This window comes from Oryx dammah, unplaced genomic scaffold (genome assembly GCF_014754425.2).
Source record: "Oryx dammah isolate SB20612 unplaced genomic scaffold, SCBI_Odam_1.1 HiC_scaffold_1, whole genome shotgun sequence".
Taxonomy (NCBI): domain Eukaryota; kingdom Metazoa; phylum Chordata; class Mammalia; order Artiodactyla; family Bovidae; genus Oryx; species Oryx dammah.
In genome coordinates, this window is record NW_024070185.1 from 110,071,823 (window position 1) to 110,096,796 (window position 24,974).

Sequence of the window (24,974 nt, forward strand, 5' to 3'; positions counted from 1 at the left end):
TGTGACCCCATGAATTGCAGCATGCCAGGCCTCCCTGTCCATCACCAACTCCCGGAGCTGTATCTAGGACATATCTGTCACTGGTTTAAGAGATCCCAGGTCCTGAAAGAGACATCTTAGAGAATAAAATGTTAGCTAAACAATAAAAGGAAAGATTTTTATGCAAACATAAAAGTGTGTGTATATATATATATATATATATATTCCTGTGAGTCCTATGTCTATTTCAGGTTTACGTAAATGATTAAGAAAAAAATTTTATAAAAGTTTCAAAAATTTTAGACCAATCCTCTTTCTTGATATAAAAAGAATCCTCCAAAAGTAAAACATCTGTTTTCTAGATGCTTTACTAGACTAAAACAGACTTCTGGTAGTCACCATCTCTGGTTCATCTGTGCATCTCGTTTTGAAAACTGGTTCAAAAGTAGTGTTTCACACACTGGCATGACTCTGGTCTGGGCTTCCTCGTAGAAACAGGTTCTGGGGTTATTTTCTGCACATCAATGAGCTGCGGCCAGTTCTGGTCTAGGGTTAATTTTGTGGGCGATGTCACTGCACTCTGGCATCTGGCGTCCGCCCCGCGGGCACCACAGCGCCCCCAGGCTGCCCAGAAGCGCCGCCTCTTAGTCTGGTGCTTGCTTGCACAGCTATCCAAGCCTTCCTCTGGCTCCAAGCACAGACGAAGAGATCAAAACAAATTACTGCTCCAGCAGCTTCTGAAACATCTTTGATTGCCCATCACCTCTCTCAGGTGGGAGTCCTACCATTTCGGTCATTTGCTGGCAGTGCCTTCTGAGAGTTCAGTCTGTCCTGAGAAAAGCATTGAATTTGTGTCCTAAGAACAGTGTTTCAAGAGAAGACATTTCAGTACCAGTAAAACCGTGCAGTTAATAGCATATACAATCAGAGAATTCAGTAAGAAACTCTGCTGCAGAGTGCTTAAAAGACGTTATGTTTCCTGGTTGGATGTCTCGACGCAGTTGGTGAAGGATTATGGAGATCTCTTGTTCTCTGAGAAGGTCACTGTCTCATCATTGTTTATGTTGATCTCTTTGAGCAATAACTTATCATGTAACACACGGGAAACGATTAATCAAGAGTTCAGGTAGGGAGAGCATTTTTTTCTTTAGCATCGAAAGTAAAATATGATTCGTGATCACACCGTTCAAGGTTAAAAACAAAATCACCTGAAGCCGGAGAACGACCCAGGCTGTCGCAGAGTGTCCCCGACACCTGCTTTGCGTCTTTCTGCACCAAGGCCCCTTCAGGCTGTTGAATGATCACGTTTGTCTTCGGTCGGCTGAAAAAACGACTCATTCTCTTGACACCTGTTATCACTTCTAGATCCCTCGAGAGCAGAAAAGAAAGAGAGCAAGTGCCCCACCCCCGGGTGCGACGGAACGGGCCACGTAACCGGGCTCTATCCGCATCACCGCAGTCTGTCCGGATGCCCGCACAAAGATAGGGTCCCTCCAGAAAGTAAGTCGGTGTCTCCCCAGCGCCCTGGCGCGCACACGCCTGCACCTCGTTTCTGCGTCCTCCTCGCCTGCCATTCCATCTCCGGTCAGTGCCGCCCGACGGGTGTGTCCTCCTTATCCGAGGGGCAGCTCGGCCAGGACCCCGGCTCGCCCACCGCAGCGTCCCCTCGGTGCGGGGCCTGCACACCCACCTCGGACCCCAGCTCCACACCAGGGTCCCCTCCCCCACGGCCCCCGAGCAGGCGGCCTGCTCCTGCCTTCATCTCGGGCTCGCGGCGACCCTCGCCAGGCACTTCCCTCCTTTCCTCCCCACAGACTGCAGCACTGAGTCTAGATAGCCTCTGAGACACCCACCCCACGCCCCACAGCTCTGACCCCCAAAGAAAAGGGACTCTGAAGTGGCTTTCGCCCAGTTAGCTGAACTTCTCCATCCACACTAACCAGTATTTATGTGTAACTGCATTCTACTTAGTATCTATTTCATACTGTCCCAACATTTCTACACGATAAAATCTTAAGGAGGTTTAACTCAAGCTGGATTCGATCTTACGAATCTGTCTGAATCCCTTAGGTTCTGAGAACATGCACTCCATGTATGGAAACAACTGAATTTCTTTTAGAACTGAAATGATGTACCGTTTTTGCTTATCTTTTCTCAACACATAAAGTGTGCCAACTATGAAGGTACAGTTAGAACTGATGGCTCAGGGAAAAGGCACGCTTTCAGGAACGACTGTGTCAGCCCCTGATTTGGGGTCTAAGGCGGTGGGGGTCCCTCGTCCTGTAAGACGTGGTTTCTAGTGAGGACCCCTCGTCGCCCGGCTGGAGAAGCGGCAATGGCCAGCTGGTGGTTGAGGGGCCCTTCTGGGGACTTCCCCGTCACAGCAGCCAGCTTTGGAGGGGCAAAGAAAGCTGTGCAGCTTAGAGGACAGGTTGAGCTGAGTGTTTTCAGATGACATATTTGTAGAAGCTGCTGTGGCTGCAGGCTTGCAGGTGACCCCTGGCGGTGGGAAGGCCGTGTCTCTCGGAACCATCCTGCGAGCAAAGGTGCAGGGCTGTGGCCGCAGCGAATTGCAGAGAGGCCGCGCCCGTGTGTTACATGAGCAGAGGCAGCTCGCTTCACCCCGGCCGCTTCTGCCCAGCACCCCTGGGTCGGGCGTCCGCTCGCACTCATCCAATCCCCAGTACACCTGCAGGGGCATTGGCCCTGTTTTCAGATGAGGAACGGGAAGGCCAGGCGCCTCCTCCTCCCCTGGGAATCGGCTCGGCACCTGGCACCCTGAGGACGCACGCCACTTCCTGAGCTCCTCTGAGCAGAGAACAGAGCTCAGACCCAAACTCACCTCCGTCCCAGCCCCGAGCGCAGCTGTCTCCGTGGAGACCTGGGCTCTGGGCTCGGCATTTGGGTGCAGTCCTGACCGGCTGTGTCGCGGGGCAGGAGACCTGTGCTCTGTGCCGCTCGTCCTCATCTGCAAACAAGGCGGGGGCCCAGCACTGACGCGGGAAGCACAGGGAGCTTCTCTGTGCGCTGTTTCTTTGAGATGTCAGAGTAGAGCATCCGTTCCTTCTCACGGCCGAGCGGTCCTCCTGACTCCCCATTTCCCCAAGAGCAGCCTAGGGCAGTCTCCTCTGCACCCCGACGCCACGTCAGTCTAGGGGAGCCTCCCCTGCGCCCCGACGCCGCGTCAGCCTAGGGCAGTCTCCTCTGCACCCCGACGCCGCATCAGTCTAGGGCAGTCTCCTCTGCGCCCCGACCCCGCGTCAGCCTAGGGCAGTCTCCTCTGCACCCCAACGCCGCGTCAGTCTAGGGGAGCCTCCCCTGCACCCCAACGCCGCGTCAGGCTGGGTGTCCCTGTTCACGTGCCGTGGACTCAGCTCTGAACCAGACTCACTGTCACCTTCTCGGGCACCCCCAGGAGGTCGTTTCCAAAGGTGGACTCATACGGGAGTCTCTGCCATAGAAATTACCAAGAGCCAAAGCTCCACAGAAACATGTCTTTTCCTACTTTTGATCTGTTAGCTGTTTTCGGGGCAGCGCACCCTAACCACTTTCCTGTCCAGCTGAATTCCATAAAGTAGCCTGTACCCCAGCTTTCAACACACCACGCTAGAGACACAGAGGACTCACGGAGCACGAAGTGAGGCAGGAGCCCCCAGCCTGGCTCGGCAGGGCCGGCTGCGTGTACGAGGCAGTGTGCCCACCTCACCAGCAAGTCCCAGCCGCTGCCACGGGCATCAGGGCCAGGGCCACCGCGGGCTCCACACGGGGGCCGCTCGGGCCGTCCTGTCTGAGAGGGAGCCCCGGGTGTTCTCTAAGAGCTGCTGTGATGGTCCACGTGGGAGGCCAGGCAGGAAGGAGGTGGTGCCAGAGGGTCGGGTCCAAGGAACGTTCCAGAGACAGGCTGGCAGGACAGGATGTGAGAAGGAGAAAGGGAAGCAGGTTGAGAAGACACCCAGGAGCCTCCCAGGGTCGACGGCGAGTCTCCCCCAATCACCAAGGTGGGGAATCCAGAACAGGGCTCATCCAGCAGGGGCTCTGGTGGCCTGGACTTCTCCAGCTGAAGCCAGACGCTGTGTGTCACGGTCCCCAAGGGCCGGACGGCCAGCCGGGACTCCTGGGTGAGGTCAGACACATAGGAGGTCAGTCCTCTGGGCAGCATCAGTAAAATTAGGATGAAGCTGCTCAGAGAGGAGGCTGAACAGGAGCCCAGACTGGGAGGTCTGGACACAGGCGTGTAGGAAGGTGGGCAGAGGAGGGGACGCAGGAGCGGAGACATCCCAGGGGCAGAGGACGGGGCAGAAGGCGGTTTTTCCAAGAGGCCCACACATGCAGGGGGTGCCTGAGAAAAAAGTCAGGCAGAAGGTGATGCAGAGGGCAGCAAGTTTGCCGAGAGAGGCTGGAGCTGACCCCCGAGAGGGAGACTGGGCCCTGGAGGAAGCTGAGACCCCTGCAGACCCAGGGAAGCACAGACCCCATCCCAGGGCATGCTGGGTATGGAGGACGGAGCGGGCATTGGCAGGAGAGAGTGGCCCACCGTGCAGGCAGGGAGGGTTCAGTCTCAGGAGGAGAGGAAGCCGTGTCACGGGGAAGGTCGAGAGCAGTGATGGGAAGGTGACCAGGTGCCAGTGAGGGGCCAAGAAGCGAGCCGAGGTGGGCGGGTCAGACAGCGGGTGGCGGGGGCAGGGTGATGCCCCAGAGAGGAGACCCCAACGCCTGCTCAGGCCGCGTCCTGGCAGAGTGAGCCCCCTGCCGCGCATGGATCGAGCCTTGACTGTGAGACAGGGCTGAGGGGACACAGGGCCCCGTCGGGGGGACATGGAGGGGCTTCAGGGAAGCGAGGGAGGGTCCCCGAGATGAGAGGGGCCGTAGGCACGAGTGACACACGGGGTTTGTGCGGATGGTGTTCTCCGGGGGCCAGGGCACCCTCGCCACAGAGGGTCAGCACGCTCGCTGCCCTGGTCCCACGGAGCTCAGGGCCACTGGGCGGGGGGCCGGGGAAGAGGCGGTCACAGCGCTGCTCACCCCTGGCAGACCCCACCGTCCAGGGCAGCGAGCGGTCAGTGAGGACCAGAAGGGAATGTTTGAGCACCAGTCCAGGGCCGTGACCTCCTCGGGGCAGCTCGGGCTGGCTCTCCAGACAGCGTGGCCTCCTCCGCCCTGTGGGCCAGGCCCTGCACCTCCCTCCTGGTCTCCCCTGGGCCCGCATAGCTCTTCCATCCTTGTATAATCAAGAATAGGGTGCCCAGTTCCTAGATGAGAAGTCATCATCTAACTCTCTGTATGTACATTCGGGTTTGGGAATGCCTGTTCACCCACGACCCCCTTGCGTGTGTTTCCAAGGCAGAGGCGTGTTTACAAGCTGCCGATCTGCGTGCTGCAACACGGCTGACCCCCGCCCCGAGCTCGCGCCTGAGGGCCACGCGGGGACCCGGCTTTCCTGCCCCGGTGGGAGCAGCCCTGTGCTCCCACTTCCCGAGCCCCCACTCCCGCCCAGCGCATCCCGCTTTGCATGCCGGTCAGAGTGAGGTGGAGACCACCTCCCCTTCTTCCTACCTGTGTCTCCCTGCCCATGTCCATCTCAGACGTGTGTAGGACTGTCTGTTGTAAACTAACCCAGCCTTTGTTAAAATGACTGCATATTCTTGTCCTGGGACCATTTCTGTGTTTTGACGCTGGGCTGTCTTCTCTGCCTCCTTGTCAAGTTCTCGCCATGCATGAAAATGTCCTCAAGTGTCCCACTCCAGGCTGCACAGGACGAGGGCATGTCAACAGCAACAGGAACTCACACAGAAGGTAAGCAGAGCTCCTGCACGCTTGCTGCAGGGAGCCGATCGCGGCAGCCCCTCCCCGTGCCCGCGGGACGGGGCCCTGGGCACTCCCATCAGGAGGGGGAGCTGAGCCGACCCAGGGCGCCCGGCAAAGCTCAGGGCTTAGACACCCGAGTCTGCAGGTGTCTCCCCAGCTCATGATGGAGTGACAGTCCCCCGGCAGGTGTCCTCCTTGAGGTCAGACCCCGGATGGAGCCGCAACCATCTGCAGCGACTCCAAGGAAGGCAGGAACCTCTCCCTTAGCTTCCGGGGGTCAGGAGGTCCCCTCCTGTCCCCATCAGATGGGATGGCAGCTGCAGACCACAGACGGAGCACGGTGTGACCTCACTCGGCAGCCCCGTGACCCCCACTGGCACCCCGGTCATCCGTGTGGGTGTCGGCAGGCACCAGCACGTGTGCAAAGAAGCTGGCGAGGGGACAGGCCAGGAAAGGGGCCCGAGGAGCCAGGCCCTCCTGGGCTGCAGCTGCAGAGCCACACTCTGCTCGGGACAAAGCCCGCTCTCTCTCATGCCTTGTCCCGACTTCTGCTAAGTGACCTCTCATACAGTTCCCAGCAGGTCCTTTTTACCCAATAGCCTGAGAGTGATTCTGTCAAATTGTTTTTGTCCTACCGTTTCAGCTTCACGAAGTTGCATAAAGTTACATCTAAATAGAGAAAGCTGTTATCAGCTTCATTGCCATTGTTGCGTGTCTGATAAACTTGGTTACTTGTGCTGAGTCTATAACGAGCGAGGTCACAAACGTGTACCCCTCGGCGACGTTCCTGGGTGTCCTCTGGAGGACCATGATGTGATGGCTGGATCAGCCCCCTGATGCCTGATTACAGGGCTTACAGCATCAGCTCCTCAGCATCCTCACCAGAATCACACCAATTCCGGACTCTGTGTGTACATGGGTGAAGCCTCTGCTCTCTTAGCAGAGATGCACACAGCAGACACCAGGGTTTCACGAAAAATCAGCTCAAACACAGAAGAGCACCCTTCTGTCTCTTCCTATAAATACTTAGGTTCAGAAAACATTTTACAGGAGCCTCGAGATCATTCTCCCTTCCTCCCCCTTCTGGGTATCTTTCTGGGGAGGAGGCAGCCGGGCTGATCAGCCTGTGTCCACCGTGCTGAGGTCAGCAAGTGGCAGAGAGCCCTGCACTCGGGGTTTTCAGAAATCCATCCTACCCAGTGGTCAGTTCCCCAGCGAGCATCCCCGAATGGACACCGTGTCTAAGATTCTGTGTCCCTTGAAGGATTCTGCCTCTGTTTTGTCATCCTTGAAAGGGGCTGTGCATTCGCTGGCGTGGCGCGGCCATTAGCATGTCTGATGGAGCTAGGGGGCAAACATGCGCAGCCCCTCCTGGTGCACTCCGTCCCCGAGGCTCAGGAGCCTGATGCTGTGAGAGGGAGGGAGGGGGGAGTTGATGGGGTCAATGAGGGGTGCTGCGGAGGACGCTTAGAGCCCTGTCTTTGCAGCCTTTCTGGATGCCCTATCGCTGCAGCAGAGAAGCTGGCCAAGGCCCAGGAGAAGCACCAGGGCTGTGACGCGTCCAAGTCCAGCCAGGCCTCGGACCGAGTGCTCAGGTACCGGACGCGCCGTCGGGATCCCTGCACGGCCCTCCCCACGGGACGGGCACCCGGACGGCCCTGAGGGGTGGCCGTGCCTGGTGCAGGGCGGGGGAGCCGGTTCAGTGATGAGACCTCACTGGGGCGCCGAGCCCCACCACCAGTGCCATCCAGCACCCCTGGGTCTCCCCGAGCCCTGGGGGTGCAGAGGGAGCCGTCTCTGGCTCTCCTCTGGCCCTGATGCTCCAGGCCCTGGCCGGAAAGGCAGCTGGAGAATTCACGGGGCGCCCCAAGTCACTGCATCTTAATCTGGGGGAGAAGGCAGCACCCCCACTCCAACCTTTGCGTTCCAAAGGCGCCCCCGTCCTCAGATGCCCCCAGGAGGCGGGCGGGATGATGTCACCTGTGTCGACATCACCGCTCAGCGGGTGAGGAAAGCAAGGCGCAGGGGCACAGGACTTACCTGAAGCCACTTGGTCATTGGCCGTGAAGACGGGGTGGGGCAAAGGTCACCTGGCGCCCTCCACTGCAACCTTCAGGACGGCTCCTTGTGGCCCGTGAGGAGGAAACCTCGCTTCCCTCGGCACTCCTTTCCACGTGCTCCCTTCCAGCCCTCGCCCAGGCGCAAGCTGGTCGCCCTCCACGTTTAGTCAGGGCCACAGCAGCAGCCTCCCCATCCTCATGAGAACTGCACCGTGATCCCCACAGCTGCTGGTGCCCACAGCGGGGCACACCTATGCTGGAAGGGCTTCTAGCCTGGCACTGAGGGCAAGTCCAAGCTGACTCCGGAAGGGCAAGCAGTAAACACACATGCACACGTAAAGGCACACACATGTGCACACACTTGCACCTGCACAGCACGCACATCTGCACACATGCACACACATGTGTGCACACGCACCTGCACAGACATGCACATCTGCACACATGCACACACACGTGTGCACACGCACCTGCACAGACATGCACATCTGCACACATGCACACACACGTGCACACGTAAAGGCACACACGTGTGCACACACTCACACCTGCAGTGCACATCTGCACACATGCATACGCACGTGTGCACACACTCACACCTGCACAGACACGCACATCTGCACACATACACACATGTACACACATACCACCCACACAACAGACATACACAAACACGTGCACACACACGTGCCCACACACACTCACACATGCATACATGCACATGTACACAGACGCCTGCACACACACACCCACGTTTGCACAGACATGCACACCCACCTACCCAGATCGAGATGCACTCACAGATACACACACACACGCACGTGACTTTGCTTCTGTTAAATTATTTCTTTGGGATAAATCACCTGGAAAAAATCTCTAGGCAAACAATACAGACACCTCCCTGGTTTTGTCATAAAACTTCCCAGTTTCCTGAAAGGATTTTACCATAATCATTAAACTCCTTTTTATCTCTCAGTAGAAAAGTTAAAATCTTTACAGAAAATGAGAAATGCTTCACTGGACAGAAATAAGAAAATAAAAGCCTTCTATGATCCTACTGTTTAGAGAGAAAGCTCAGTAAATTCTGGGGTGCGCCCCTCTAGACGTTTCTCCTCGAGGTCACTGCCCCCCTAACGTGTCCCCAGGTGCCCATGACTCAGCCTGCTTACAGGTACGCCCACGCCAACAGCATCCCTCCCCACTCCCTGAACCCGGCAGTGTGCATTTGGGGAGGAGTGATTAACCACAGGAGAGTTTGAGGAAAGGGAGAGATGGCGGGGGGCTTCTGTTCAGGCCCCTCCCCTTGCACAGGCCCCCCAGGGCTGGACAGGTCCCATGCCCACCTCCTTTCCCCCGTCCTGGGCTCGGCTCCAAGCTTGCCTCTCACTGAGGTATTCACTGGCCGCGTGGCACGGATAAGACACATCGGAAGTGACAGACATCGCCTAGTTCACAGAGAGGCCTCCTTTCTGCCCCCGAGCCTGGGCCCCTTTCTCCACGTAGTGTGATGGGAAGCCACGTCAAGTTACAGTGAAACAGAAGGCCCTGGGCCAGCCCTTCTGCAGCGATGACCCTCCCCCCAGCCTTGGGCGAGGAGTGAAGAGGCAGAGCGAGGACAGGCTTGGGGGCAGAAGCCCCCTCAGTGGTGCACGAGGCACGGGGCCGGCCAGGCTGGGCTCAGCTCTGCAGCCCCCAGGGGTGCAGCTCGACGCTGATGGCCTGGCCATGAGCGGGTCTGAAGGCCCTGGCCCATCCACGTCACTTCACACTCCCCAAATGCCTTCACAAGGGGCCGTGCATTTGGGGCAGCGGGGGGATGGGAAGGCAGGAAGGAAGGAGGAGAGATCGTTCAGCTACTTACGCTTTTAAGAGTCTTCAGGCAGGTGGCCTAACAGGTCATTGCCACTTAGGTGGGGGCTTCGGTCCTGCCCCACGCCCCCCACACACAGAGCCCTGCTCAGGCCCCAGCACCTGCTCCATCACATCACCAGACGTCCCTCCTCGATGCCTCTGCTGCAGGCACCCTCCCTCAGAGCTGCTCCCACCTCCTCAGGGCTCAGGGGTCATGCCTTCCACTCCCACGTCCTTTGTCCCAGGCGAATGGACAGTCCCAGCCTGGGCCCACCCACCCTGCCTCCTGCTGCACCCAGAGAGGCACTGGCCTTTCTTGTTCCTTATCGTTCAATGTTCCTGGTGTGTTTCCTGCCCCATCCTGGATCTTAACTTTGACAAACTCCACCTTCTCCCTTAAAACTGAATGGACTCTCATGGCCCCGGATGTCCTCCGTTCCCCAGGACTCTGAGAGCCCTTGGGCTCCTAAAACAAGGTCATAGTCCAGGTGACCTTTGAGGGCAAGGCCTGAGCTTTCGTTCATTTATGACCCACCCCACTGCCTGCTAAAATGCCCCAAATAATAGACATTTAACTAACTGTTACAACTTTTTGGTGATTTGAGAAGAAGTAAATAAGGTAAATTAATGATATCAAAGTAAGTGTGTTGGTGATTTGATAGATAAAGTTGTTAACATACAGAGAAGTTTGGCGCAAAAATTCTAAGGGAATTCTCTGCACCAATTTCCTGTAAATCTAAAATTAGTTTTTAAAAAAGTCTAGAAGTTCCTTTGAGATAGATGGACACACGAAAAGCAAGATAGAATGTTCATGAATATGCGACTGAGAGTTCTTCCGTTTAAATATTTTATTCCGCAGCGTAGAAAAAGGGATGACTACTAGGCGATCCGATATTTGCCAAGCGCCTCAGGACGCGCTCCATTCTATTGTCCAGCTGAAAACATTGCTTTGTAGCGTCTTCCACATCTTTCAGAGTATTTCTCTCACTTGCTCATATTTTGTTAAGGCAGCTTCTTCTCTTGCTTCGTCCTGCGTGACGCTTGCAACACTGTCTGAAAGCCCCACAAAAGGAGACCCAGGGATCTGAGCTCCCTTCCCACATTCGCTTTGCATTGTCGTCTCCACACTTTCTTAGACTCTGAAAAGAAAAAAAAGGGGCAGGGGCAAAGGTTAAGTATTTTATTTTCTGTTCTTTTTATTTCCAAAAAGTCAGCATCTTGGCAGAAGCCAGTTTAATGTTGTATCATTCAAGCACGCTTGGCCTTTTCTCAAGAAAACAGAACTGGGATTTTAGTGCGAGATTCCGGTTCCTTAACACAGCTAAGAAACAAGATGTTCTCATTTTAAGATGAACCGCGTCTCATGCGTGGCCGTGAGAAAGCAAGCTGTCCATTCTCTCTCTCTGCTTCCAGGCCCATGTGCTTTGTAAAGCAGCTGGAGATCCCACACTACGGCTACAGAAACAGCGTGCCCACCACCACGCCTCGCTCCAACTTGGCCAAAGAGCTGGAGAAATATTCCAAGACTTCGTTTGAGTACAACACTTACGACAGCCACACTTACGGCAAGCGGGCCATAGCTCCCAAGGTGCAAACCAGGGACATATCCCCCAAAGGATTCGATGGTAGGAGGTGCCCCCTCTTCTACATGAGCGTCACGCTTGCCGTTGATAATGTTGTTGTTGTGCATATCCATTGCCTACAAACCGACCGAGCATGGGGTCGCTCGCTGGGCACCAAGGAAAGCACGCCCGCAGCCTAGGCGGGTTTCCTGCGGCCCCAGGTACCCGCGGGTGTGGGCGAGCAGGTCCTGGGAGAGGGAGGGGGGCAGGGAGGGACGGAGACCCCTTCCCCGTCATCCCCAGGGAAGAGCGTCGTCCAGGTGCCGGCAGGTGGTGGAGACAGACAGCCGAGGGCTCGTCTGCTCCGCAGCGCTGCTGAGACATGTCCTCATCTCCGCCAGCTTCCTCTGATAGACTCCCCGACACAAAGCCAGGAGAGCCAGGGTAGCTGCCCGGAGTCCGTGGTCCTCCTGAGAGTCCTGTGCTCCCTGCCTGTTCTCAAGTCGGGATGTGTGGTGCATTCATTGGGGAGATTTTTAAATTCTCGTGTCTGTGGCTGCACCCCAGACCAGTTAAATCTGACTCCCCAGACGTGGTCCCTGTGGGCAGCATTTTTAAAAAGTCACCAGTGACTCTAACATGCAGCCTCCACGGGCCCCACCAGCCTCCCTCCAGCAGGCTCAGACCCCAGGGTGGGGCCCGGGGCGCACCCTGTCCTGGCGCTGTGACTCCCTCACTGGCCTCGCTCGTGGCTGCCTCTGTGTCCACCAGCAAAATAGAGCCCAGAAATAGGGAAACGTGCGTACTTGAACCCACAAGAAGGGGTGCAAACTCTAAACAGACTAGTTCCCATGTCATCACAGAGCTAATTTGGTAAGTAATTGAAGCACAGAGGGGAGACTGCGTTCTGTGACTTTCCGTATCTATCTAACCACGTTTCTACTTTCAGTTCTAGGATATATGGACTTAGTTGGCAGATGTTACCGATGGGGACGTGGGTTGTGTACGCTGGGTGATTTAGGAGTCTTATCTTGATGTTCTCCAGCAGAGGCCAGGAGAGAGGGTTTGGAAGATTTCGGAGCAGCTCTCTGAAAAAGATATTTAATTAAACTCACAGCACACCAAAAAAATCCATTTAAATTAAATGCTTGGGGAGCTCCAAAACCTTTTTACAATTCCATATGAGTTGCTGCACATTTTTCTACATTATTTTAGTCATTCTTTACGCTAATAGCAATTAATTTGCATGGTGAATGAAATGTAATATTTCTTTGATGTATCTTAGATTGATTACCCTTGCGTGTATCAATTCTAAATGCATAGGAACAAAGATGGAAGCCGAGAAAAGGGAGTGGCTTAGGGTATAACATAATCATTGAGGGTTTTGTAGTAATAATTTGCTCACTTCAGGCTTTGTTATAACTTCATTCATTTGATGCAAATGAGGGGTCTGAAGAACTTGAACTCTTCAGACCTAGGGTCCCCAGTTCACTGTCGTTTTATAGGGTCTGGAGGCCACTTCTGCACACGGCCTGTTGCTGCTGTCCTGCGAGACCCGATTTCCTGCCCTTTCCATTGCGTTCTGCTGGTTGGACCTGTGAGGTCATGACCAGGATCGCTATGCCCTTTCTCAGCTCTTCCTTTCGTAGCCTAGTGGTACTAGACACGCGAATCCTCCCATGTGGTGGTTTCCCTGAAAGCAGAGGGAGCACCTGTTCCAGCCTGCTGGCTGACTAGGTGCAGCTCAGCCAACAAGGCTACGGAGGGGAACCTACACGTATCATTGGCCCCCCAGAAAAGACCCCTGCTGCTGCTCTGCTCTTCAGCTGATCCCCAAATTAAAAGAACACAGAAGAGACACTTAAGCACCAGGTCTTCTAGGAACTAAAGGAAAGGGAAAGGCAGCCTTCATGGCGTGACCGGCGTCTGCGGCCACCGCCGAAAGGGCTGTCTCCAAGGCGTGCCCCAGGCGCACGATGGCTGGGCCATCGCCCCCAAAGACAGTGGAGCCTCTTCTGCGGGAGGGGAGCATAACGCCTAGGCGTGGGGCTCAGGGTCTGGGGTGCATGGAGGCTGGAAAAGCAGGACTCTTGCCCCAGGCTCTGGGGTCGTCCCTCACATTCCACCAACCATGGCCAAGAACAGTCAACAAACATCGATTTATTCACCTGCGTTCTCCCAGACTCTCAGTAGTAGCTATCTATGTGTCTCATCTACCTGTCTGTCTATCCCTCTCTCTCTCTATCCATCTGTCCATGGGCCCACCTATCTGTCCACCATATATCTATCCATTTTCTCCCTCTTCTTTCTTTATAACAAGCTTCAAGGAAAAGACTGTGTAAACAGAAGACAGTGGAACATACCCAGGCACAGTAAAGCAAGGTGTGCATGCTGCCTGAAGGAATTAGCATGAGTTTTACCAAAGTGGTGAATTTTAAACTTGATCTTGAATGGAAGCTACCAGAAGGCAGGAAACCCATGAGTGAGTGAAAGCGCCAGCCAGCTGGCAAGGCAGGATTTGAGGCGTGTGAGAGAAGGGACAGGATGACCCGGAGGCGGTGAGGAGATGACTTTGTGTCAGCCTCGGGGAGGAGGACACCGCCGTCGGACATCCCAGTGCGGAGGTGATGGAGGAGGGAGCAGGCCCTGCAGACTGCCAGCCCTGCGCCTCGGCAGCCCCTGGCTGGCATCTCCCCGCCTCCCCCCAGCCCTGTCTTATGGTGAGCTAAGAATGGCATTCCCACTTTAAAATAGATGGGGGGAAAAAAAAAAGAAGAATTCAAATTTCAGTGTTCAGAAGCAGTGTTCCTCACCCATATCGCCGGCGGCTGTTTCACAGAACAGACCGATGTGCAGTTCTGGCAGGGACCTCGTGACTGCCAAGCCTCCACCACTGCCAGGCCCTTCGCAGAAAAAGTTTCTGACCGGGTCTAAGCCATCCCGCTGTGTCTCTGAGCAGTTTATCACCACCCTTAGGCTTTGTTAAAAGCCTACGTTCTCAGCCCCGTGCGGGCCCTTCTCATGAGCCTCCCTCTGGGTTATTCCCAAATTCCACCTTCTCCTGACCATCGTTTAACCACTCTCTGGTCAGGAAATCAACTCTGAATTTTCACTGGGCAAACTGATGCTGAGGCTGAGGCTCCAATACTTTGGCCACCTGATGTAAGCAGCCAACTCATTGGAAAAGACCTTAATGCTGGGAAAGATTGAAGGCAGAAGGGGATGACAGAGGAGGAGATGGTTGGATGGCATCACCGATGCAATGGACATGCGTTTGAGGAAAGTCAGGGAGACGGAGAAGGACAGAGGAGCCTAGTGCGCTGCAGGCCACAGGGCTGCACAGAGTCAGACACAGCTCAGCAACTGAACAACAGCTGCTCTTCAAAGGCCTTGTCCCTGATGCTCCGACCTCCCCTTCGCCTGCCCTCCCCTGCCCAGGCCTCATCACTGGAGTAGGGAGGGTCCCTGGGCGAGCCCTCCTGGGCCTCCAGGTCCCATCCTCTGGGCCAGCCCTCCCTGCCTCCACCCCCACCCTCAGGCCAGCCTCTCCCTGGAAGACCTGCCTCCCCATTCTCCTGCCCCCCACACTCACCTCCACCTCCAGAAGCTTCATCCCCAGCCATATCCCTGGGACAGATCGTGCCTGGACTCAGAAACCTGCCCCTAGCCTCCTCAGACCTGTTCGTGCAGAAGGAGGGGTCCAGGCCTCCCCCTGCAGTGCTGGGTCCCATGTCCCATCTCCCGAGACCCAAACCCCACTGGCAGGTGAAGCCTGGGCAGACAGGAGCTGGGCAGAGGACACCCAGAGTGAGCTAGCAGACGGGAGACCACTGAGAATCCAGCCCTGGTTTAGACAAGATAAACCCTAAACCACGTGAGCAAACTGCCTTCGGGAGGTGCCACTGTTCCCCTGAGAACTCGACACCCATATCTTGGCTTGCTTATGAGAAAGTACAGCCAGGAACCCACATGATGCCTGGGAGTCAGGGCTACGAAATTAAGGGGTGCAGACCCCTGAGTCCAACCAGACTTGACGAGGGCACAGGCCCAAACGGGGCGGACCCTCAGGAAGCGTATCTTGTCTGTGTTCCATTTTGTCTGCCTTTCACAGAAATTCAGATCAGAAGGCCATAGTGATCTACTCCCTACAGAAAATGGAAATTCAGAAGGACAACACACCCACGTCGTAAGAGTCTTTCAGGCAGAGTAGACTAAGTTGGAAGGTGGTTGGTTGTTTTTCTAATTCATCATCTTTAATCACTGGAAACACCAACCTGTTTTTCCTTTTCCTGCATGAGAGGGCAGGGCACTTGAAGAGGTACTTGTCAGCACGGGGTAAGATCAGGTGGACTCCTGACGTTGTAAATGCGAGGGCCTCTCTCTGGAGTAGAAGCTGTTCTGTCTCCTAAGTTCAGGGATGTGCTGGCATCCAAGGAACAGGAATGCATTTGTTTGCTGGTTGATTGGGAAAAGCTTTGATGGAAAATAGCTTTGTCAAAAGAAAAAGAAAGCAAGTTTTTACTTGGTTAAAGTGGAAGGGGGGCTGCCCCAGGGCTGGGAGCGTGGTAGAGCGCTTTGGCATCCCTGGTGTCCATGCAGTGAGCCCCAGAAGCTCTGACTGTGCTGTGGTTCAGTTGCTAAGTCGTAGCCAAGTCTTTGCAACCCCATGGACTGCGGCACACCAGGCCCCCCTGCCCTTCACTATCCCCCGGAGTTTGCTCAGATTCCTGTCCTTTGAGTCAGGGATGCCATCCAACCATCTTACCTTCTGCTGCCCTCTTCTTTTGCCTTCAATCTTTCGCAGCATCAGGGGCTTTTCCAATGAGTCGGCTCTTCGTGTGATTGGTCCTAAAGATACTGACACTAACAGCTTTGTAAATATTCTACAAATAGGAAATAATGACTAAAACCAAAGAGCTTCATTATCTGAGAGACTTGACATACACAGACTCTTATTTGGAGCAAAGAATACATGATTGATGGCCCACAGGGAAAGGATGCTTGTGAAACAAATGTTCTGCTCGCCTTCCTTCTGGGTCATGTGAGCTGACGGGCACATCAATAAATTGTCCAGTTCCATCAGCTGCTAAAATCCTGGACAAGCCCCATCAGCTTGGCATAATCCAGAGGAAGTGGAGTCTTTCAATTTAAATATTTGGTAAAGTCAGTGCCTTTTACCAGAAGTCGCAGAGTGCAATCTGTTGCATAGAGACACGTTTGCCGTTTACTTTGTTTTAGAAACTGAAATCCCCTCATTGCAAAACAACTTTTTTTCTTATTTATGTGGACCATATTTCTTTTCCTGAACCAGAAAAAAGAAAAAATCCCTCTTTTCACTAAGGGAAAAAAAAAAAATCCGTCCTAAGTGGTATTTCATTTCTCCCAGTTTTTAATATTCATGTTTTTATAACAAAACTGTAAACAATGTGAAGCCACAAGCTTGAGTCGTTTCGGCAAGTCTTGTGAGCTGCTGAGGGGCCAGCTGCCCTGGCTTGTTTATAGAACCCACTGGAGGTGCCCCCTCGCAGCCCCAGCCTCCCCACCTGGGCTCAGGAGACCAGGGCCCCCTGCTCTGTCTGCGGCGCTGAGCAGGTGTGCTCACGGGGGAGAGAGGAGGGAAGCAGGGCAGACACACACACAAGCGTGAGGACTGGTCCTCGGGCTTGACCGAGTCTGATGAGCAGGTTGGAAGGCGTTCCTTGCACTGGGCGGGTGTGAGGGTGTGAAACTGAGCCCACGCCCACACGCGGGGCTTAGACAAGGCCGGCAGCTTCCCTGAGGCGGCTGCACACGCAGAGCCCCCCCACGCCACGTCCTTGGGGGCAGGAAAGATCAGTCTTCCGTCCCAGCTCAGAAGGTGTCGATGGTGAAAGTCAGTGCTTTCGTTCGTGTTGGAACAGGGCGCTTTGGGGCCTCTCTTGGGGGTGCTGTGATGACCAGCAGTGATGGCTGTGAGGTTGTGGTCACTTGCTGACCACACTTGGGCTTGGTGCCAGGTTGCAGGCACCAGGATGGCAATGCTGAGGACAGGAGAGCAGCGTCCCCTCCCTCTTTCAGAAGAGGTGACTTGTCTGCCAGAATGATCTTGATGGGGCCCTCAGGTGCACACAGGCAGCCTTGAACAGGGCTGGAGCCCCCTCTGGGCTCCCCCGCACCTCGGCCTCTGTCAGGGTGATGGCTGAGCTCCCTGCAAAGGGGCCTGTGCCCTGTGAGGGGTGGCACCCTGCAGACCCTGCAGTCAGCTCTCCTGGCTCCCTCCGGGCTCCCCTCGGAGTAATTCCCGCCCCCTCTGCAGGGTCAGGTCAGCTGCTGACTCCTAAGCAAAGGGCATCCTGTGTCTTTCATGACCCCGGGCACATCCTAATCAGTCATCCATCGGTCATCTTCCCGTCCTTGCGCTAAAGGAGGTGCAAACAGCTCCGGAAGCCACCCTTGCCCTATGGGCCCGAGTGGGTGGTCGGCAGGCTGGCTGGTTCCTCAGAAGGATCCCTGAGCGAAGCTGGTGGCTGGGATGCACAGGAGGGCAGAGCGGCAGGGCCCGCCCTTCCCAGAGCGCGGGTGCTCGCAGACCCACGAGAGCCCGCCCTGTGCATCCAGGCCGTCTGCACAGGACAGGACGCCCCAAAGGGCTGCTCGGCCTCGCCGGGCGGGACAGGCCATCCAGCCTCTAGAGGGACGAGCGGGCTGCAGGCTCCCCGTCTCCCCGTGAGAGTAGGTGAGCAGCCACAACAGGAGCCAGCCTTGGGCTGTGGCCACGCTGGTGCGGCCAGTAGCTGCCGTGCGTCTCAGTGGCTGCGCCCGAACCAGGGCTGGCCTTTAAGGGACCAGTTCCAAAGTGCCCCTGCCCTAGCCCCCTGCGTGAGAGCCTCGGTGCTCTTCCTGCGGGCTCCCGGCTCCGCCCACACATGGGAAAGAAGGAAAAAGGCAGGAAAAGCCAGGCTTCTTTCAGGGAATTAGCTGGTGGCAGGTGCCTTGTCCCCCTGGGGACCGACGCACAGGTGTGGGTGCACAGGGCGGGCGGGCGGCGCGGGGCGCGCTTCTGCGGCCGCGGGCCTGGGCGGGGCCCCCGAGTCACCGCCGCGCGCTGTCTCCCCAGCGAAGCGGTACTGCAAGGACGCCAGCCCCAGCAGCAGCACCACCAGCACCTACGCGCCCAGCAGCAGCAGCAACCTGAGCTGCGGCGGCGGCAGCAGCGCCAGCAGCACGTGCAGCAAGAGCAGCTTCGACTACACGCACGACGTGGAGGCGGCGCACATGGCGGCCACGGCCATCCTCAACCTGTCCACGCGCTGCCGCGAGATGCCGCAGAACCTGTCCACCAAGCCGCAGGACCTGTGCGCCGCGCGGGTACGGGCGGCGCGCGCCTGGGGGCGGGGCCTGGCGCAGCTGGGGGGCGGAGCGCAGCTGGGGCGGGGCCTGGCGCAGCTGGGGGCGGGGCCTGGCGCAGCTGGGGGGCGGAGCGCAGCTGGGGCGGGGCCTGGCGCAGCTGGGGGGCGGAGCGCAGCTGGGGGCGGGGCCTGACGCACCTGGCGGGGCGGGGCCTGGCGCACCTGGGGGCGGGGTCTCGGCTCACCCTCACCCCCACCTCCCTTCCCGGCCGCCCCGACCCGGAGGTCCCGCCGGGCGCCCCCCCCGCGGCCTCCTTCGCGGACGCCCGCGCAGACCGCCGGTTCCCCGGCCCTGCTCCGAGGAAGCCTGACTGCCCAGGGCCCTGGGGACACATTTTCCAGATCAGTCCACCTGTGCATTTAGGAGCACCGCCCCTCCCCCTTTTAGGACCCACACCTCGCTCCCCTCCTGGCGATCCCGAGGGCAGCACGGAGACTAGGGACCTCGAGGGGCCTTGCGCCCCGGCCCTTAATCAGAGGAGGGTGTGCAGCGCCGCGAGCGGAGGCCGCCGCGGGCGGGCTGGACCGCGCCCTCCAGCCCAGAGCTGGGGAACAAAGAAAGGGCAAAACTCCCGTTTCCCCGCGGGCTCCCAGCCAAGCAATTACAGTCAGCTCCCATTAGTTCAGAGCACCGCAGATGCCAAAGCGGTGAGCAGGGCCAGGGCGGGTCCTCGTGACCGGCTCCCGGCAGGAGAGGGAGTCGCTCGGCCCCGCCGCGCCCGGAGCTGCCCAGAGAGGCCGCCAGGCGGCCAGGGGCCCGGGCGCGAGCGCGAGCGCGTCCTGCCCACGCCGGCGAGCGGGCGGCTCTCGTCTCCAGAACAAAGGGCCGTCCCGTCACCCAGCGCCGCTGGGCACGCTCCTGAGCACACCACACTGACCGTAGTTGTTAGAAATAGGTGTGATTTGTGTGAATGGAGAAAGGTCAGTAATTTTATGTCTTGCAAATGCTTTCTTCTCTATTAATATTTTTATTCCTGGATTTTGGAGGAGTGTCAGGGGCATGCAATTTCCATGGTGATCAGGGCTGCTAAAATGCCAGGCTGCCATGGAGGAAATTCTGTGGCAAGGGGAAAAAAGACAATAACCCCTTCGATTTTTTTTTTCCGCTTTATTAAATATAAACTAAGACCGAGGGAATTACAGTCCGACATGGTGACGGCTGTATTAGTCTGAAAGCTGGAAACCAGAGGTGCACTGTGGCAAGGAGGGTTCAGGCAGCATAATGCGCTGGGATTCACCCCGTAACAGCCCGGAGGCGGAGGCTGGTGCCAGGCACCATCCATCGCTCGGCTGTGGCATCCTGAGGAAAGAGACGCCAGACCTCTGAGTAGGCAGCGGCGTTCACGCCAGCTCTGACATCAAACTGCTCAAGAGAGTATGACTCTTTGGGGAAGAAAAAAATGGAGGATTGTCGGGGGTATTTTGATTTTTCTTTCCTCTGTCCTCCATCTGCCCTTCCTTCTCTCCCCATTCCCGAGAGGAAGATTCTCAGGGATTCTTGATATGTTTAAAGCATCAAAAAAAAAAAGAAAGAAAGAAAAGAAAGCCCTCACCCTGTACCTCTTCGGCTTTTGTAAAGCTGGGTGACTAAATTGTAGGTTTGCTGACCCTGAAGCAGGTCAGCCGCAATCACTGCTGTGGAAGCGTGTTGCACTGTGATTGCACATTTCCCTGCCTTAAAATAGAAAATCCTCTTTCTCACATATGGTAAGGTTTTGTATTGGAAAGTAAGTTCTGTGTGTGGGGTTTTGTTTTGTTTTGTTCACTACTATATTCCCAGAGCCTGTGCCTGATAGGATCAATTTGATCCCCACCCCCAAAAAAAACAAAAACAAAAAAAAGGAAGTAAATTATAGTTCCTCTCCTCCATCCCTCTAAATTCTTGTATTTTCTTCATCTCCAAGTCTGGGAGTATTAGCATCAGTGAAACTAAAGGAGAATTTTAAATCTGTGTACATTTTTACGTATATATGTATAATTTGTACACACATCTATTTCTGATCTCTTAAGAGGTTTTTGAACTATGATAGAATTGAAATCAGGCATTTGTTTTTCTTCTGGTGAGGCTTATTTCTAAAAGCAGAGACATATTAGGGGAAAAGGATACAGATCTGTGATAGTTAAGTGAGAGAGAGATGATAGATTAGTGGATAAGAGACAAGAGAGAGTGAGAGGTGGTCCGTAGATAAGCGGAAAGATGGAAGCCCTGTGCACCTGTCAGCCAGTCTCAAGCTTTCACAGCACGGGGAGCAGGACGGATGAGGGACCGCCCCTCTCACCTGGGGAGCTTTTGCACGTGAGGCTGGCCTGAGGCATCTGCGGCTTGGATTCTGTCCTGGCGAGAGGGCTGTGGTCTGGGGGGAGACGCGCGTGGTCAGCTTGTCCTTCCATCTCGCAGAACCCTGACATGGAGGTGGATGAGAACGGGACCCTGGACCTGAGCATGAACAAGCAGCGGCCGCGGGAAGGCTGCTGCCCGATCCTGACGCCCCTGGAGCCCATGTCCCCCCAGCAGGCAGTGGTGAGCAGCCGGTGCTTCCAGCTGAGTGAAGGGGACTGCTGGGACCTTCCCGTGGACTACACCAAGATGAAGCCCCGCAGGATGGACGAGGACGAGTCCAAAGAGATCACTGTACGTCCCCTTCGTGGACCCCCACGCCCGCCCACCCAGTCCACCAAGCGGGCACCGCTGAGGGAAAATGCCCTGGGTGCATACCTTAGCGAAAATGGTCTTTTCCCTTTAAATATGACTTTTAGCTGACTGGAGCTTAGAAGACATTTTTGGTTAACCCAGGAGAGGTTTGGGAGTAACACTGATGAGAGCGAAACAAACCATTGACTCCTTTGAACAATGAATTTTATTTTCCAACAAGTGTGTTTTTTTGCAAACGATTTCTCTAAGAAAATGTGCGAACAGCTTACCGATTCATTTTTCTGGGTGATAAATTGATAGAATGCAGGGTTTTCCTTGCAGGTAAGGAATTATAAGGAGACTCTTCAATGCTTACATGTTTAATTCTGTGTTGATAATTCTCTAGCTCCTTGAAGCTAGGGACAGGGAAGTGAAAGTGAAGTCGCTCAGTCGTGTCTGACTCTTTGCGACCCCATGGACCGCAGCCCACCAGGCTCCTCTGTCCATGGGATTCTCCAGGTCAGAACACTGGCGTGGGTAGCCATTTCCTTCTTCAGGGGATCTTCCCAACCCAGGGATCGAACCCGGGTCTCCCACATCGCTGGCGGCTTCTTTACCCTCTGAGTCCCCAGGGAAGGACGGGGTCTGTTCTCCAAAACACCCAAAATGTGCAGAGGAGTGCCCTGGAGCCTAGAATGAATTGTTTTTGTGTAGTCACCCAAATCTTCGCTGACTACAGCATCACCAAAACACCTATGTCAAGAATGTATTTTTGAAGTAGTTACAATTTTCAAATTCAGATCATTAAAATCGTTACGATTTTCTTTAGGCTAAGAAAATAAATGAAAAAAGAATTGTTATTAGACTGACTTTTTCTCCAGTGTTCAATTCTGAAAGTTATGACATCTCCTTTATTCCCTGAAAAATGAAAATTCTTTTTGAACACAATAGGGAGACCACCGTCGAAGCCATAGCATCTTACAGAAACAGAGAGGTGGGTAAAAAGGAAGCATTGGCAGTTTGTAGGAATTGTCAGGGAAGGTGCCTGTTTATAAGGCCGTCACATCTGAAGCCATTATGTTTATTCTTCAAATTGATTTAAGTATCCAGGAGAATAGAATCTGAGTGGCAAGCTAAATTCCAAAGGACTTTTTCTTTCCTACAACGTTAAATCGTTACTACCAAATAAGGCATGGTAGTTGAATCTCCGAATTTATTTTAATTAAAATTAAGCCCCCCGTAAAAGACAGCAGCTTTGCCCTCAAGTGTCACACAAGGGAAACCCTGCACTCGGGAAACATGTTTGCTGAACATCGCCATCTATAGGAATTTCTAGGTTACTGCAAAGGGCCCCTCTTAGCCAAAGAATATTCTATTAAAAAATTTTTTTTAATGCTGCCTAACTAAGGTCCGTCTAGTCAAGGCTATGGTTTTTCCAGTAGTCATGTATGGATGTGAGAGTTGGACTGTGAAGAAGGCTGAGTGCCGAAGAATTGATGCTTTTGAACCGTGGTGTTGGAGAAGACTCTTGAGAGTCCCTTGGACTGCAAGGAGATCCAACCAGTCCATTCTGAAGGAGATCAGCCCTGGGATTTCTTTGGAAGGAATGATGCTAAAGCTGAAACTCCAGTACTTTGGCCACCTCATGCGTACAGTTGACTCATTGGAAAAGACTCTGATGCTGGGAGGGATTGGGGGCAGGAGGAGAAGGGGACGACCAAGGATGAGATGGCTGGATGACTTGATGGACGCAAGTCTGAGTGCACTCCGGGAGATGGTGATGGACAGGGAGGCCTGGCGTGCTGCGATTCATGGGGTCGCAAAGAGTCGGACACGACTGAGCAACAACTGAACATGGGGTCGCTAAGAGTCGGACACAATTGAGCGACTTCAGTTTCACTTTTCACTTTCACGCATTGGAGAAGGAAATGGCAAGCCACTCCAGTGTTCTTGCCTGGAGAATCCCACGGGCGGGGGAGCCTGGTGGGCTGCCGTCTATGGGGTCGCACAGAGTCGGACACGACTGAAGCGACTTAGCAGCAGCACCAGCAACAGCAATTCAAACTCACAGCATCAGTCTGTGCTGGTCTTCCCTCGCCTGGGGCCTTAAAGCCCGTAGACTACTTGCACAGTGCAGAACACTTAGCAGAGAGGGCCAGACGCCCCAGGCATCTTTGCGTGTACAGCCTAAGCTCTGCCCGTCGGCGCTGGACACAGTGCTGTAGGTCTTGAACCCAGTGAGCAAGCTCCACTGAGTAGCTGGTTTGGCGGCCCGGCCGCTTCTCTGCCTCTCCTGTCCGTGCAGCTGCAGGAATTAGAATTTCCGCACTGAACTAGGGGTTTCGAGCAAGTGGTGAGAAACAAGTGCCGCATAGACCAAAGGTGCTCTTTGAATGAAACTGGGTTTGCATCCTCGCAACGAGAGTGTGTTGTGATTTTAAGGGTAAGGTTGGGACGGGGCGGGGGGCAGGGGACGGGGGTGGGACACAGCCTCCGGTCTGTGTGTCCGGTGTCTTCTGTGGCCCTGAAGCTGTGTTTCACCTGCAGCCAGAAGACTTGGACCCCTTCCAGGAGGCCCTCGAAGAAAGAAGGTACCCAGGGGAGGTGACCATCCCGAGCCCCAAGCCCAAGTACCCCCAGTGCAAGGAGAGCAAGAAAGACCTGATAACGTAAGCACGGCGCGCGGCGGGACGGTCGCTCCCCCGAGCCCCTCCTCCGGCTCACCTCTACCCGGGTCTGTATCTGCCTTGCCGTCTGAGCATGCGACACGCACAGCGCGCAGATGTCCCCAGGGGCCAGGCGGGCGGGCGGCAGGCCAGCCGTGGACGCTTGTTCTGAGCGCTGCTCTGTGCTATGGAGGCGCCATTTCCGTGTGACCCCGTGCATCTGCAGCTTTGCTCCAGGCAGCTTAAACCCCGTGCAGACATTGCAGCTAAACTGGAAACAATGAAACTTTTTTCAAGTTTTTTTTTTTTTTTTTTTTGGGAAACATGCTTACTACTTTGGCTGTTTTTGTTTTTCTTTGGTGGCAGATGTCCAACACCAAGGTGTGATGGGAGTGGTCATGTGACTGGCAATTACGCCTCACATAGAAGGTGTGCCTTCATTTTTCTCATGGTGGATTCTGTCTTTTCAATTTATTGTTTTCAGCTTACCTCAACAATGCTGTCCCAGTACAAACGTTGACTTCTGTGTCACCCCTTTAAGTGCTATATGTTGACCTTCAAAAGCTAAACGACATGTTCTATAACGTCTTTTATCTCAAAGCAAGCTACCTAAATTTGGAATATGATTTACAGACATTGAGACCAAAGAGTCCAAATATTTGAATCTTACTTTTCAAATGGTTTCTGCAAAGACATGCTTCCTTAAATTTCTATGGAAACATGAATTAGTTCATTGCACCAACAAAATTCAATGTACAGCACTTTCCCCATCGCTTTTCTGCATTCAACCTTTTGATTTCAGTTTTGTGTTGTGTCTGTTGGGGACGCACGCTGGGCCTCGGGGCTTCTCACCGGACTCTCCTGGCCTGTCTTACAGTCTGTCGGGCTGCCCGCTGGCTGACAAAAGCATTCGAAGTATGCTGGCCACCAGCTCACAAGAACTCAAGTAAGATTTAACGAAAATCCTCTCTTTCTGAAATCTGTTCACTTAGTGGTAACAAAAGGGTGTGTCGTTTGCAAAGAGACATGTG

At 54.9% G+C, this 24,974-nt stretch overlaps 1 protein-coding gene across 10 annotated transcripts in view; it reads left to right on the forward strand.

Moving 5' to 3' along the window:
• MYT1L (myelin transcription factor 1 like) overlaps positions 1–24,974 on the forward strand; it is a 345,839-nt gene that overhangs the window by 256,234 nt on the left and 64,631 nt on the right. For all 10 annotated transcript variants that reach the window (XM_040241473.1, XM_040241513.1, XM_040241496.1 and 7 more), the window contains 8 exons: positions 1,345–1,479; positions 5,682–5,772; positions 7,272–7,379; positions 11,109–11,320; positions 18,354–18,604; positions 21,044–21,277; positions 23,825–23,946; positions 24,821–24,889. In XM_040241473.1, coding sequence (XP_040097407.1) covers positions 1,345–1,479; positions 5,682–5,772; positions 7,272–7,379; positions 11,109–11,320; positions 18,354–18,604; positions 21,044–21,277; positions 23,825–23,946; positions 24,821–24,889 — 1,222 coding nt within the window. The remainder of the gene's footprint in view (positions 1–1,344; positions 1,480–5,681; positions 5,773–7,271; positions 7,380–11,108; positions 11,321–18,353; positions 18,605–21,043; positions 21,278–23,824; positions 23,947–24,820; positions 24,890–24,974) is intronic.